The sequence below is a fragment of the Salvelinus namaycush genome, chromosome 32, assembly GCF_016432855.1.
Source record: "Salvelinus namaycush isolate Seneca chromosome 32, SaNama_1.0, whole genome shotgun sequence".
Lineage (NCBI taxonomy): Eukaryota > Metazoa > Chordata > Actinopteri > Salmoniformes > Salmonidae > Salvelinus > Salvelinus namaycush.
Window position 1 is genome coordinate 33,099,655 of NC_052338.1, and position 15,224 is coordinate 33,114,878.

Sequence of the window (15,224 nt, forward strand, 5' to 3'; positions counted from 1 at the left end):
GTATGTTGTGCCCCCTCCGGTCTGAACTCGAACAGGCTGGTGCCTATATAACATGTATGTTGTGCCCCCTCCGGTCTGAACTCGAACAGCCTGGTACCTATATAACATGTATGTAGTGCCCCCTCCGGTCTGAACTCGAACAGCCTGGTGCCTATATAACATGTATGTAGTGCCCCCTCCGGTCTGAACTCGAACAGCCTGGTGCCTATATAACATGTATGTAGTGCCCCCTCCGGTCTGAACTCGAACAGCCTGGTGCCTATATAACATGTATGTTGTGCCTCCTCCGGTCTGAACTCGAACAGGCTGGTGCCTATATAACATGTATGTTGTGCCCCCTCCGGTCTGAACTCGAGCAGGCTGGTTCCCAGTTTGAGGAGATAGGAGCCTGGTGCCTATATAACACGTATGTTGTGCCTCCTCCGGTCTGAACTCGAGCAGGCTGGTTCCCAGTTTGAGGAGATAGGAGCCTGGTGCCTATATAACATGTATGTTGCCGCGACGCATGACAGTGACTGTTCTACAGCGTGACCAACCCAACGAGTCTGTTACCGACAGAGAGAGGTGGGAGACGACTTACATACGACACAAAATAACACTGACTTTTGTAGGGCAGTTAGCTTTAGAGTAGTTGCCTATATGGGCTATAAACAAATTAAGGTTGCCAGATCGAATCCCCGAGCTGACAGGTAAAATCTGTCGATCTGCCCCTGAACAAGGCAGTTAACCCACTGTTCCTAGGCCATCATTGTAAATAAGAATTTGTTCTTAACTGACTTGCCTAGTTAAATAAACGGTTAAAATTTAAAAAAAAATATAGCCCAAACCAATCTCCAGCCTCCATTCCTGGTCCCAGTCCCTTCCCTATACCTCAGCCCCAGCCCAACCCTCTCTCTCTCTACAGCCCACCACCTATCAATCCCCTTATACCCTGGTCCCAGCCTCATCCCTATACCCCATGTTGTTTGCTTACCCGGGCATAGTAGTTCTGACTGCAATCACTACCAGAGAACTATAATGACTGTAGCTGAGTAAACAATGATTGGCTTGTGTTAACAGCTACCCAGCCCTGACAGGCAACCAACCTCAGCCCCGACTGGCAACCGACCTCAGCCCCGACTGGCAACCGACCTCAGCCCCGACTGGCAACCGACCTCAGCCCCGACTGGCAACCGACCTCAGCCCCGACTGGCAACCGACCTCAGCCCCGACTGGCAACCGACCTCAGCCCCGACTGGCAACCGACCTCAGCCCCGACTGGCAACCGACCTCAGCCCCGACTGGCAACCGACCTCAGCCCCGACTGGCAACCGACCTCAGCCCCGACTGGCAACCAACCTCAGCCCCGACTGGCAACCAACCTCAGCCCTATCCTTAAGGCGTCAGCCCCTAACCATGTTCCCAGCCCTAACTGGCAACCAACCTCAGCCCTATCCTTAAGGCGTCAGCCCCTAACCATGTTCCCAGCCCTAACTGGCAACCAACCTCAGCCCTATCCTTAAGGCGTCAGCCCCTAACCATGTTCCCAGCCCTAACTGGCAACCAACCTCAGCCCCGACTGGCAACCGACCTCAGCCCCGACTGGCAACCGACCTCAGCCCCGACTGGCAACCGACCTCAGCCCCGACTGGCAACCGACCTCAGCCCCGACTGGCAACCGACCTCAGCCCCGACTGGCAACCGACCTCAGCCCCGACTGGCAACCGACCTCAGCCCCGACTGGCAACCGACCTCAGCCCCGACTGGCAACCGACCTCAGCCCCGACTGGCAACCGACCTCAGCCCCGACTGGCAACCGACCTCAGCCCCGACTGGCAACCGACCTCAGCCCCGACTGGCAACCGACCTCAGCCCCGACTGGCAACCGACCTCAGCCCCGACTGGCAACCAACCTCAGCCCCGACTGGCAACCAACCTCAGCCCCGACTGGCAACCAACCTCAGCCCCGACTGGCAACCAACCTCAGCCCCGACTGGCAACCAACCTCAGCCCCGACTGGCAACCAACCTCAGCCCCGACTGGCAACCAACCTCAGCCCCGACTGGCAACCAACCTCAGCCCCGACTGGCAACCAACCTCAGCCCTATCCTTAAGGCGTCAGCCCCTAACCATGTTCCCAGCCCTAACTGGCAACCAACCTCAGCCCTAACTGGCAACCAACCTCAGCCCTAACTGGCAACCAACCTCAGCCCTAACTGGCAACCAACCTCAGCCCTAACTGGCAACCAACCTCAGCCCTAACTGGCAACCAACCTCAGCCCTAACTGGCAACCAACCTCAGCCCTAACTGGCAACCAACCTCAGCCCTATCCTTAAGGCGTCAGCCCCTAACCATGTTCCCAGCCCTAACTGGCAACCAACCTCAGCCCTAACTGGCAACCAACCTCAGCCCTAACTGGCAACCAACCTCAGCCCTAACTGGCAACCAACCTCAGCCCTAACTGGCAACCAACCTCAGCCCTAACTGGCAACCAACCTCAGCCCCGACTGGCAACCAACCTCAGCCCTAACTGGCAACCAACCTCAGCCCTAACTGGCAACCAACCTCAGCCCTATCCTTAAGGCGTCAGCCCCTAACCATGTTCCCAGCCCTAACTGGCAACCAACCTCAGCCCCGACTGGCAACCAACCTCAGCCCCGACTGGCAACCAACCTCAGCCCCGACTGGCAACCAACCTCAGCCCCGACTGGCAACCAACCTCAGCCCCGACTGGCAACCAACCTCAGCCCCGACTGGCAACCAACCTCAGCCCCGACTGGCAACCAACCTCAGCCCCGACTGGCAACCAACCTCAGCCCCGACTGGCAACCAACCTCAGCCCCGACTGGCAACCAACCTCAGCCCTAACTGGCAACCAACCTCAGCCCTATCCTTAAGGCGTCAGCCCCTAACCATGTTCCCAGCCCTAACTGGCAACCAACCTCAGCCCTAACTGGCAACCAACCTCAGCCCTATCCTTAAGGCGTCAGCCCCTAACCATGTTCCCAGCCCTAACTGGCAACCAACCTCAGCCCCATCCGTCGCTCCTGTCCCACAGACTGAGCTCGGTATTGCAGCAGTCAGATTGTGCGTCTGTCTGGACAATAACAGGATTTCGGATTACCCTTAACCAACAAAGCCCCAGCTCCCTCCAGCATGTACAATTCAAACAGTGCACGCAGAAACACCATACGGAAAACCTACATAGCCGTTTACATACACACGCCTGTCCCGTTTCTGCAGCTCTTACCTCAAACCTGCCCTTGGTGATGCCGTTCATATCTGCGGAGGGTGTTACCGTACTGCGGAGGGTGTTACCGTACACAACACGTCTGGGGCTAGCGTTAGGTTTGGCGGATACCGTATTGTTTTTGTAGCCTGTGTCGTTCGAAGGGCTGCTGGTGGGAGAAGTCTGGACTGGGTGATCTCCCCTAACGGCGACAGGGCTTCTTTCTCCGGGATTGCTGCTTAGTCCGGGGCGGCCTGGAAGAGCAATAACCTAGTCTTTGAGCCCGACGGCTCTCCAGTCCGTCTCATCACACTGCCAGCTAACAAAATAACAATAACATGGACGCGCTCCTGGTGACCTCACTTCCGCCTCACAGACAGCTCGCAGCGCTAATCAGCTGGCCTCAATATCCCCCCTCCTGCTCGAGCTGTTTGAAACGTCAACATGTTTGAAAAACATGATCCAAAAACATTTTATCAGTTTCTTCTGTTATTCTAGTATTTGTTTTCTACGGTGGACATGGAAGGGGAGGGCTGTGGCAGTGACGTCATTTCTGCGGGAAAAGCACGTGTGTCCGATTTGTTTTGATAGTGAGTTTGCGTTGGAGATGTTCAGGCACGCGACGCCGAAATATCTCCCGGTCCGTTAACGGCGAGGTATGTCACCGAACTGTCACAGGGGCACTGACCGGTTCTGAATTCTGAATCCGAAAAACACTGACTGGTATACAGGAACCACCGAATATATCCAGGAGTTTACAGAGAGACCACTCCATCATTATTTTCGTCTAAAATCTCCTTTACACAAAACCACACATTCGAGTTCATTTCATGTATTTTTATAAATGTTATGCGTTAATCTCACAATAGGCACATGCGTAGCAGGCCTAATCAATTTAATATAATGAAACGTGATGAGAAGTATACAACAACGTGACGAGTATAATAGCTATACCAAATGGTTGAAGACGGATGTAAGAGGGAGTTGAATATCTCTTACAAAAGTACTAAACTGAGTGATCTGAGCCTGTTCCCAAAGCGTCTCTAGAGGGCGCATTTATACTGCTACAAACTATTACTTTACTGTAGCCTACTTTTTACAAGCACTGTGACAGTTTAGGTTATTAGGCCTAATAGACAGCAGCCCTGTGTTTTTGTGTGTATTGTTCTAGGAGTGACCCCAGCCTGCACAAGCACACTAGTCCCTCTGCCTCATTCCTGGTGTATGACGGTCACACCAGTCTCTCTGCCTCGTTCCTGGTGTATGACGGTCACACCAGTCTCTCTGCCTCGTTCCTAGTGTACGACGGTCACACCAGTCTCTCTGCCTCGTTCCTGGTGTACGACGGTCACACCAGTCTCTCTGCCTCGTTCCTGGTGTATGACGGTCACACCAGTCTCTCTGCCTAATTCCTAGTGTATGAAGGTCACACCAGTCTCTCTGCCTAATTCCTAGTGTACGAAGGTCACACCAGTCTCTCTGCCTAATTCCTAGTGTACGAAGGTCACACCAGTCTCTCTGCCTAATTCCTAGTGTATGAAGGTCACACCAGTATCTCTGCCTAATTCCTAGTGTACGAAGTTCACACCAGTATCTCTGCCTAATTCCTAGTGTACGACGGTCACACCAGTATCTCTGCCTAATTCCTAGTGTACGACGGTCACACCAGTATCTCTGCCTAATTCCTAGTGTACGAAGGTCACACCAGTATCACTGCCTAATTCCTAGTGTACGAAGGTCACACCAGTATCTCTGCCTAATTCCTAGTGTATGAAGGTTACACCCTCAAACATGGAGGAGGGCTGATCAACATGGATAGATGGACGGATAGGGTGTGTGTGTGTGTGTGTGTGTGTGTGTGTGTGTGTGTGTGTGGGTGTGTGGGTGGGTGGGTGGGTGGGTGGGTGGGTGTGTGTGTGTGTGTCTGTGTGCGACCGTGTGTGTTCACGTATACAGGCGTATACCCCAGTCCCCTCCTCCACTCTCTCAGCATACTATGATAATTAAGAATGCCTCAGTAAAAGTCTCATTAATTAACTGTCTTCTTTAAATAGAACTGTTCTCCTCCAGTCCTGGCTGGCCTAGCAGCCTGGTGTAGAATGTCTGATGGTAGTCTGAACAAATCTACTCATTTAGAACAAAGACGTTGCTATATTTCAGATTTTATATATTTTAAAATGTGGAGGTTTTTCTTGGAGTATAAATCTAAAGTTTGGAGAGCGGTATTGTGCGGCTCATTCACACACACACACACACACACACACACACACACACACACACACACACACACACACACACACACACACACACACACACACACCAAAACACACCCCAACACACCCAAACACTCACACAAACACACACACAGACACACACACACACACACACACACACACATACCCAGGCTGGAACCACTCCCTGAAATCCCAGATCCAATCACCAGGCCTGCTCAGGAGGCTGTTACCAAGGAGACCAAACAGAGACACTGCCCTGTATTCATTAGCAACTCCTCCTCAGTCACACACACATAGAATTGCAACACTGAGATGTGTGTGTGTGTGTGTGTGTGTGTGTGTGTGTGTGTGTGTGTGTGTGTGTGTGTGTGTGTGTGTGTGTGTGTGTGTGTGTGTGTGTGCGTGTGTGTGTGTGTGTGTGTGCGTGCATGAGAGAGATTAACGTACATAGCTGTGGTAAAGCGACAGTCCCCTGGACACTTGCAATGTAATTCTCACCCTCCTCTGTCAGATAGCACAGATGTGATTCATTGTCTCTCTCCTCGCTGCTACCTCTCACTCATCTCTCTCTTTTTCATCAAACATTCTCTTGTTTTCGCTCAATAAATATCCAAGGTGTGTGTCAGACCCCTCTGAGTCTGTGGTGAATCCTCTCTCCCACTCCATCCCTCTCTCATTCCTCTTTATCTAACTCTAACTTCAGAGAATGTCCCATGGGTGGCAAACAGAAAATGAGTGAGAGATGAAGAGGGAGAAAGTAGGAGAAAAAAGGTTGGGGGATGGAACAGGGAGAGGGGGAGAGAGAAAGAAAAGTGAATTTGACTGGAGACATAGGGGAGAAGAGAGGAGGATTGGAGACAAAGGGGAGAAGGGAGAAGGACTGGAGACACGGGAGAAGGAAAGAGGACTGGAGAGACAGAGGGGAAGAGGACTGGAGAGACGGGGGAGAAGGGGAGAGGACTGGGGAGACGGGAGAAGGGAAGAGGACTGGAGAGACAGGGGAGAAGGGAAGAGGCCTGCAGAGACAGGGGAGAAGGGAAGAGGCCTGGAGAGACAGGGGAGAAGGGAAGAGGTCTGGAGAGACAGGGGAGAAGGGAAGAGGCCTGGAGAGACAGGGGAGAAGGGAAGAGGTCTGGAGAGACAGGGGAGAAGGGAAGAGGCCTGCAGAGACAGGGGAGAAGGGAAGAGGACTGGAGAGACAGGGGAGAAGGGAAGAGGCCTGCAGAGACAGGGGAGAAGGGAAGAGGCCTGGGGCGACAGGGGAGAAGGGAAGAGGTCTGGAGAGACAGGGGAGAAGGGAAGAGGCCTGGAGAGACAGGGGAGAAGGGAAGAGGACTGGAGAGACAGGGGAGAAGGGAAGAGGTCTGGGGCGACAGGGGAGAAGGGAAGAGGTCTGGAGAGACAGGGGAGAAGGGAAGAGGCCTGGAGAGACAGGGGAGAAGGGAAGAGGCCTGGAGAGACAGGGGAGAAGGTATGGGGACTGCAGAGACAGGGGAGAAGGGAAGGGGACTGGGGCGACAGGGGAGAAGGGAAGAGGCCTGGAGAGACAGGGGAGAAGGGAAGAGGCCTGGAGAGACAGGGGAGGAGGACGGGAGAGACGGGAGGAGGAAGGAGGACTGGAGAGGGAGAGACAGGTGAGAAGGTATGGGGACTGCAGAGACAGGGGAGAAGGGAAGGGGACTGCAGAGACAGGGGAGAAGGGAAGAGGCCTGGAGAGACAGGGGAGAAGGGAAGAGGCCTGGAGAGACAGGGGAGAAGGGAAGAGGTAAGCAAAGAGATACAAATTAATAAGGAATGTGTGGGAGAGGATGAGAAAGGGATAGAGATGAATAAGTGTGATTTCCCAGGATAATGTGAACTTGTGTCACTCTTTTTGGACATAAGTCTCTCCCCTCCCTCTTCCCACCTCCCTCGCTTCATTCCTCCCTAGGGAGACACTGGTCTGAGTAGTAATATCAGCTTTCCAATTCCCACCCCTCCCTCCCACCTTCCCTCCCTGGTTGAATCTGGTTGAAATAATGTAATTACAAACAGGTTGAAAACTAGTTAAAATTACATCATTATCAGCCGTTAACCGAAAACCCTTCATTGGAGAATACAACCCCATCTCATATCCAACCCCCATTCACAACACTCAGTATAGCTTACAGCCATTTAATTAGGCTGAGTGTGTTTGATTCTAGGTGCTTCTTAAACTTTACAAGTATCTGTGCATCTACAGTTGAGGTTGGAAGTTTACATACACTTAGGTGTGTAACAGTTTAACTTTAGTCCGTCCCCTCGCCCCGACGCGAACCAGGGACCCTCTGCACACATCAACAACATTCACCCACGAAGCATCGTTACCCATCGCGCCACAAAAGCCGGGGCACTTGCAGAGCAAGGGGAACCACTACTTCAAGGTCTCAAAGCGAGTGACGTAACCGATTGAAATGCTATTAGCGCGCACCACCGCTAACTAGCTAGCCATTTCACATCCGTTACAGGTGGAGTCATTAAAACTCGTTTTTCAACCACTCCACAAATTTCTTGTTAACAAACTATACTTTGGCAAGTCGGTTAGGACATCTACTTTGTGCATGACACAAGTCATTTTTCCAACAATTGTTTACAGACAGATTATTTCACTTATAATTCACTGTATCACAATTCCAGTGGGTCAGAAGTTTACATACATTAAGTTGACTGTGCCTTTAAACAGCTTGGAAAATTCCAGAAAATTATGTAATGGCTTTAGAAGCTTCTGATAGGCTAATTGACATCATTTGAGTCAATTGGAGGTGTACCTGTGGATGTATTTCAAGGCCTACCTTCAAACTCAGTGCCTCTTTGCTTGACATCATGGGAAAATCAAAATAAATCATCCAAGACCTCAGAAAAAAAATTGTAGACCTTCACAAGTCTGGTTCATCCTTGGGAGCAATTTCCAAACGCCTGAAGGTACCACGTTCATCTGTACAAACAATAGTACGCAAGTATAAACATCATGTGACCACACAGCCGTCATACCGCTCAGGAAGGAGACACGTTCTGTCTCCTAGAGATGAACGTACTTTGGTGCGAAAAGTGCAAATCAATCCCAGAACAGCAAAGAACCTTGTTAAGATGCTGGAGGAAACAGGTACAAAAGTATCTATATCCACAGTAAAACGAGTCCTATATTGACATAAGCTGAAAGGCCGCTCAGCAAGGAAGAAGCCATTGCTCCAAAACCGCCATCAAAAAGCCAGACTACGGTTTGCAACTGCACATGGGGACAAAGATCGTACTTTTTGGAGAAATGTCCTCTGGTCTGATGAAACAAAAATAGAACTGTTTGGCCATAATGACCATCGTTATGTTTGGAGGGAAAAGGGGGCGGCTTGCAAGCCGAAGAACACCATCCCAACCGTGAAGCACGGGGGTGGCAGCATCATGTTGTGGGGGTGCTTTGCTGCAGGAGGGACTGGTGCACCTCACAAAATAGATGACATCACGAGGGAGGAAAATTATGTGGATATATTAAAGCAACATCTCAAGTCATCAGTCAGGAAGTTAAAGCTTGGTCGCAAATGGGTCTTCCAAATGGACAATGACCCCAATCATACTTCCAAAGTTGTGGCAAAATGGCTTAAGGACAACAAAGTCAAGGTATTGGAGTGGCCATCACAAAGCCCTGACCTCAATCCTATAGAAAATTTGTGGGCAGAACTGAAAAAGCGTGTGCGAGCAAGGAGGCCTACAAACCTTACTCAGTTACACCAGCTCTGTCAGGAGGAATGGGCCAAAATTCACCCAACTTATTGTGGGAAGCTTGTGGAATGCTACCCAAAACGTTTGACCCAAGTTAAACAATTTAAAGGCTATGCTACTAAAGACTAATTGAGTGTATGTAAACTTCTGACCCACTGGGAATGTGTGATGAAAGAAATAAAAGCTGAAATAAATCATTCTCTACTATTATTCTGACATTTCACATTCTTAAAACAAAGTGGTGATCCTAACTGACCTAAGACAGGGAATTTCTACTAGGATTAAATGTCAGGAATTGTGAAAAATGTAGTTTAAATGTATTTGGCTAAGGTGTATGTAAACTTCTGACTTCAACTGTGTGTGTGTGTGTGTGTGTGTGTGTGTGTGTGTGTGTGTGTGTGTGTGTGTGTGTGTGTGTGTGTGTGTGTGTGTGTGTGTGTGTGTGTGTGTGTGTGTGTGTGTGTGTGTGTGTGTTATCTCATTGCACAGACTAACCAAGACAATGCCCCGGATGCAGGGTGCTGGTCTCTCAGGGAGATGGCCGTCCGTCTTTCTATCACAGTAAAAGCAGACACAGAGAGAAAGAGAGAGCTCTGGGCCTAGAGCTGCGACAGGGGAGCAGTCACCTCAATTATAGCAAGCCAGAGTGCCAGAGAATATCAGTGGTGGGAAACAAAATGGAGATGCAGGTGTCATGAAGAATATTTCCCCACATCATAACATAATGGTGTAGGCTATTGCAGATTCTTCTCCAAATTGTAAATACAAAACTTGTAAATATAAAGACATGTAAGCCTATATGCCAATATATAAAAACAGTTCTCAGGTGTGGAATGGTTTTCCTACACTGAGAATTAGTGGTGACCTGAGGTTCCCTGGAGTTCCTCAAAGAACCATTGCAAGTCAAGGGTTCGTATTTGCACCTTTGGTTAGTTAAAGGGTTCCTGTAAATAAATAAAATTAAAAAATACAGCCCATTTTTTTCCCGATTGCCACTACTAATGCTTCATGTCACAGGGGGTTTCTCAAATAACATTTTCAGAGGGGTTTCCTCGCTTTGCCTTTTTGACCTAAAAAGGTTCCCCCACAGCTGCAATCTTTTGAACCCCAAAAGGTTATTCGAGGCTCCTTTAGGGAAGAGGGGGACGAAAACATGGACACTTTTGAGCATGAGTGTTCGAGGATGTAATCACTGAAAAAATATGCAAGTTGCCTCGCGACACCCACACCAGAGAAAGTGTTTCTCTCTCTCTCTCCGTGCGTAAAGACGCACACCCGGCTTGCTTCCTCAGCTCGCGCTGCTGCCCAGACTTCAGGTTGGGGAGCCGTCACGTATTTACTGACGGGGACACGCGAGTTTTCGTGCCAATGCTCCATCTGCTCGCGAAGGCACTATTTGGGGAGATAAACCGAACCAACCGTCATTTTCCTTTCCGTTTTGCCGTTTCGTGTCAACAAGTTCAAATCCAGATTCTCTCAGTCTGTCTGCCACCGGGAGGGAAATAACGGAACCGCTGCTCCCTCCTGTATCACCAACTCACCAAGGGAGATTTATTTCCATTAAAACTTTGGAATCTTTTTTTCAACTGCGGTAAACAAAAGAATCAGAGCGCGCAGAGAATGATGGCACGACGCATTTACCAAAACCTGGTTTTCTCGTCCATGTTTGGATGCTTGGTTTGGCTAACGGTGGTTTCTGTCGTTCACGCTGACGGTAAGTTTTTTCTACCTGGGTTGTGACGCCCTGTCCAAATAGTAACTGTGTCGGTTTTGGTCATATCTGGCGCACGGTGGGCAGCGGTCAGCATCTGGGGGTCTCGCGTCCAACCGGACATCTGAAGAGGGAGGAGAACCTCTGCCTTCAGGGCTGGAACTTTTGGTCGAGGATACACTTTTTAAACAACGTTCAGAAATATATTCGACTGTATTCCAACCTGGTTTACAGAGTAAACTGCTGCTTCGAATTGAACAATGCTGCTAGAAAAAGCTTATGCATATAGTATTGCTTGATAATACATGGTCTGTATTGATTAACCTGTGTGAGCAGGATTTTGACTTGGTGTTGGCAGTCTCTCTCTCTCTCTCTCTCTCTCTCTCTACAGTGAGATATGAATGCTTTGTGTGTCTTTCTCTGCACTCACTCATACAGACATGTTACAACTCACACCACACACAGCCGTCTTTGAATTCTAAAAGGTGAAATCGAATGATTTCTCTGAATTTAAAAAATCTCAAGAAATGTTAATTGTCAAAGTAACCCTATTGAATTAATGATGGTATTTTTTTTAAATCTGAACATAGATAGCCATAGTGATGATGATGGTGATGATGATGATGGTCTGTATAGGGGTGGCCACTGCAGTTCGTACAGTATATAGCGAATCCTCCTCCTATAACAGATCATGTAACTAGGGGGCAGCGCTCCCTGCTGTCTGTGTCCCAAAGGAATGGAATCTGATAAGCTGATCCTGGATCTGCACTGTAGATATAACCAGTCTTTAGTTTGGAGAGACCTTGCTGGGGAACTCAGATAAGCTGATCCTGGATCTGCACGTAGTTATAACCAGTCTTTAGTTTGGCGACACCTTGATGGGGAACTCTGATAAGCTGATCCTGGATCTGCACTGTAGATATAACCAGTCTTTAGTTTGAAGAGACCTTGCTGGGGAACTCAGATAAGCTGATCCTGGATCTGCACTGTAGATATAACCAGTCTTTAGTTTGGCGACACCTTGATGGAGAACTCTGTTATCTAATGCGAAGGGTTTATAACAGGTTTTAAAGTAGTTAATATACTATTAACTTATAGATAGTTAAATCAGTTGTGTAAATGTTTTTATAACTGTTACAACTGATTTTATAAACTACTGATTTACAGTCCATACCATGGTATCTGCTGTGTTCCTGCTGTAAAGGTGTTAAACTACTGATTTACAGTCCATACCATGGTATCTGCTGTGTTCCTGCTGTAAATGTGTTAAACTACTGATTTACAGTCCATACCATGGTATCTGCTGTGTTCCTGCTGTACAGGTGTTCTCTCCCCAGGTCGTGTGTTTCTATTGGACCAGAGAAACACGTCTGACTCCGGGGGATTGGCCGAGGCAGAACATGCGTGTGCTCTCCATGATGCCCGACTGGCATCGACCGAGGAGCTGCGTCACGCTGTGGTGGAGTGTTCCTTCTCTGCCTGCACACGAGGATGGCTGGACGGGGGCAGCGTGGGGTAAGACACACACACACACAGAAACACACACACAACCATAACCACACACAACCACACACTGACATGTTTTAGGTGTGGCAAGTATCAGGACTGTGAGAACATGTGTGAAACAAGACTAGTTTAGAGGAGACAAAGAGAGGAAGGAGATAGAGGGAGGGAGAGGGGAGAGGGAGAGAAGGGAGGGAGGGAGGGAGGGAGGGAGGGAGGGAGGGAGGGAGGGAGGGAGGGAGGGAGGGAGGGAGGGAGGGAGGGAGGGAGGGACATCAGATGAAGATAGAGAAAGATGTATTTTGTTTTCACCTTTATTTAACCAGGAAGGTCAGTTGACAACAAGTTCTCATTTACAACTGTGACCTGGCCAAGAATAAAGCAAAGGAGTTCGACACATACAACAACACAGAGTTACACATGTAATAAACAAAACATACAATCAATAATACAGTTGAAGAAAATCTATATACAGTGTGTCCAAATGAGGTAAGAAAAGGGAGGTAAGGCAATAAATAGGCCATGGTGGCGACGTAATTACAATATACCAATTAGACACTGGAGTGATTGATGTGCAGAAGATGAATGTGCAAGTAGAGATACTGGGGTGCAAAGGAGCAAGATAAATAAATAAATACAGTATGGGGATGAGGTAGTTGGATGGGCTATTTACAGATGGGCTATGTACAGGTGCAGTGATCTGTGAGCTGCTCTGACAGCTGGTGCTTAAAGCTAGTGAGAGAGATATGAGTCTCCAGCTTCAGTGATTTTTGCAGTTCATTCCAGTCATTGGCTGCAGAGAACTGGAAGGAAAGCCGGCCAAAGGAGGGATTGGCTTTGGGGGTGACTAGTGAGATATACCTGCTGGAGCGCGTGCTACGGGTGGGTGCTGCTATGGTGACCAGTGAGCTGAGATAAGGCGGGGCTTTACCTAGCAGAGACTTGTAGATGACCTGGAGCCAGTGGGTTTGGCGATGAGTATGAAGCGAGGGCCAGCCAACGAGAGCATACAGGTCGCAGTGGTGGGTAGTATATGGGGCTTTGGTGACAAAACGGATGGCACTGTGATAGACTGCATCCAATTTGTTGAGTAGAGTGTTGGAGGCTATTTTGTAAATGACATCGCCGAAGTCGAGGATCGGTAGGATGGTCAGTTTTACGAGGGTATGTTTGGCAGCATGAGTGAAGGAGGGTTTGTTGCGAAATAGGAAGCCGGTGCTAGATGTAATTTTGGATTGGAGATGCTTAATGTGAGTCTGGAAGGGGAGTTTACAGTCTAACCAGACACCTAGGTATTTGTAGTTGTCCACATATTCTAAGTCAGAACCGTCCAGAGTAGTGATGCTAGACGGGCAGGCAGGTGCGGGCAGCGATCGGTTGAAGAGCATGCATTTAGTTTTACTTGCATTTAAGAGCAGTTGGAGGACACGGAAGGAGAGTTGTATGGCATTGAAGCTCGTTTGGAGGTTAGTTAACACAGTGTTCAAAGAAGGGCCAGAAGTATACAGAATGGTGTCGTCTGCGTAGAGGTGGATCAGAGAATCACCAGCAGCAAGAGCGACATCATTGATGTATACAGAGAAGAGAGTCGGCCCGAGAATTGAACCCTGTGGCACCCCCATAGAGACTGCCAGAGGTACGGGCAACAGGCCCTCCGATTTGACACACTGAACTCTATCAGAGAAGTAGTTGGTGAACCAGGCAAGGCAGTCATTTCAGAAACCAAGGCTGTTTAGTCTGCCGATAAGAATGTTGTGATTGACAGAGTCGAAAGCCTTAGCCAGGTCGATGAATACGGCTGCACAGTATTGTCTCTTATTGATGGCGGTTATGATGTCGTTTAGGACCATGAGCGTGGCTGAGGTGCACCCATGGCCAGCTCTGAAACCAGATTGCATAGCGGAGAAGGTACGGTGGGATTCGAAATGGTCGGTGATCTGTTTGTTAACTTGACTTTCGAAGACCTTAGATAGGCAGGGCAGGATAGATATAGGTCTGTAGCAGTTTGGGTCTAGAGTGTCACCCCCTTTGAAGAGGGGGATGACCGCAGCAGCTTTCCAATCTATGAGAATCTCAGACGATACGAAAGAGAGGTTGAACAGGCTAGTAATAGGGGTTGCAACAGGGGTTGCAATAGGGGTTTCTGCAGATCATTTTAGAAAGAGAGGGTCCAGATTGTCTAGCCCGGCTGATTTGTAGGGGTCCAGATTTTGCTGCTCTTTCAGTCATGTAAGTAGGAAGAGAGAGAGAGACAGAGGGAGGCAGAGAGTGAGAAGGGAGAGAGAGGGAGAGGGAGAGGGAGAGAGAGAGAGAGAGAGAGAGAGAGAGAGAGAGAGAGAGAGAGAGAGAGAGGACAGAGAAAGGCTCCTCTGTTCTTCTATACAGGAGGAGGGAATTCTGAGCCAGGGTGTCATGCTGACAGCCAACTCCATTTACACCTCTGTCGGCACAGCAACATGACACACAGCTCCGACAGAGAGAGAGATGATTAGCTGTAGGGAGACAGGGTGCTAGAGAAAAACAGACATGGAAAGAGAAAAGACAGAAGAGACATATGGAGTGATGAGCAGGGGGACACATTAGTAACGCCAGTGTCCGTGGTCAGTAATAGAGCTGGGGGCCTGTGGTCAGTAATAGAGCTTGGGGCCTGTGGTCAGTAACAGAGCTTGGGGCCTGTGGTCAGTCACAGAGCTTGGGGCCTGTGGTCAGTAATAGAGCTTGGGGCCTGTGGTCAGTAACAGAGCTTGGGGCCTGTGGTCAGTAATAGAGCTGGGGGCCTGTGGTCAGTAATAGAGCTTGGGGCCTGTGGTCAGTAATAGAGCTTGGGGCCTGTGG

General features: G+C 49.3%; 2 protein-coding genes across 3 annotated transcripts in view; one reads left to right on the forward strand and one right to left on the reverse strand.

Moving 5' to 3' along the window:
• LOC120027446 (F-box/LRR-repeat protein 2-like) overlaps nucleotides 1-3,555 on the reverse strand; it is a 32,214-nt gene extending 28,659 nt beyond the window's left edge. Inside the window, exon 1 of one of the 2 annotated variants that reach the window (XM_038972384.1) lies at nucleotides 3,231-3,555. In XM_038972384.1, the coding sequence (XP_038828312.1) occupies nucleotides 3,231-3,260 (30 nt within the window). In that variant the 5' untranslated portion in view covers nucleotides 3,261-3,555. The remainder of the gene's footprint in view (nucleotides 1-3,230) is intronic. The other variant, XM_038972382.1, reaches the window with a different exon arrangement.
• Nucleotides 3,556-4,112: 557 nt separating this feature from the next.
• LOC120027102 (programmed cell death 6-interacting protein-like) overlaps nucleotides 4,113-15,224 on the forward strand; it is a 69,526-nt gene continuing 58,414 nt past the window's right edge. The window contains exons 1-3 of the mRNA XM_038971941.1: nucleotides 4,113-4,129; nucleotides 4,381-4,595; nucleotides 12,224-12,401. Coding sequence (XP_038827869.1) covers nucleotides 4,113-4,129; nucleotides 4,381-4,595; nucleotides 12,224-12,401 — 410 coding nt within the window. The remainder of the gene's footprint in view (nucleotides 4,130-4,380; nucleotides 4,596-12,223; nucleotides 12,402-15,224) is intronic.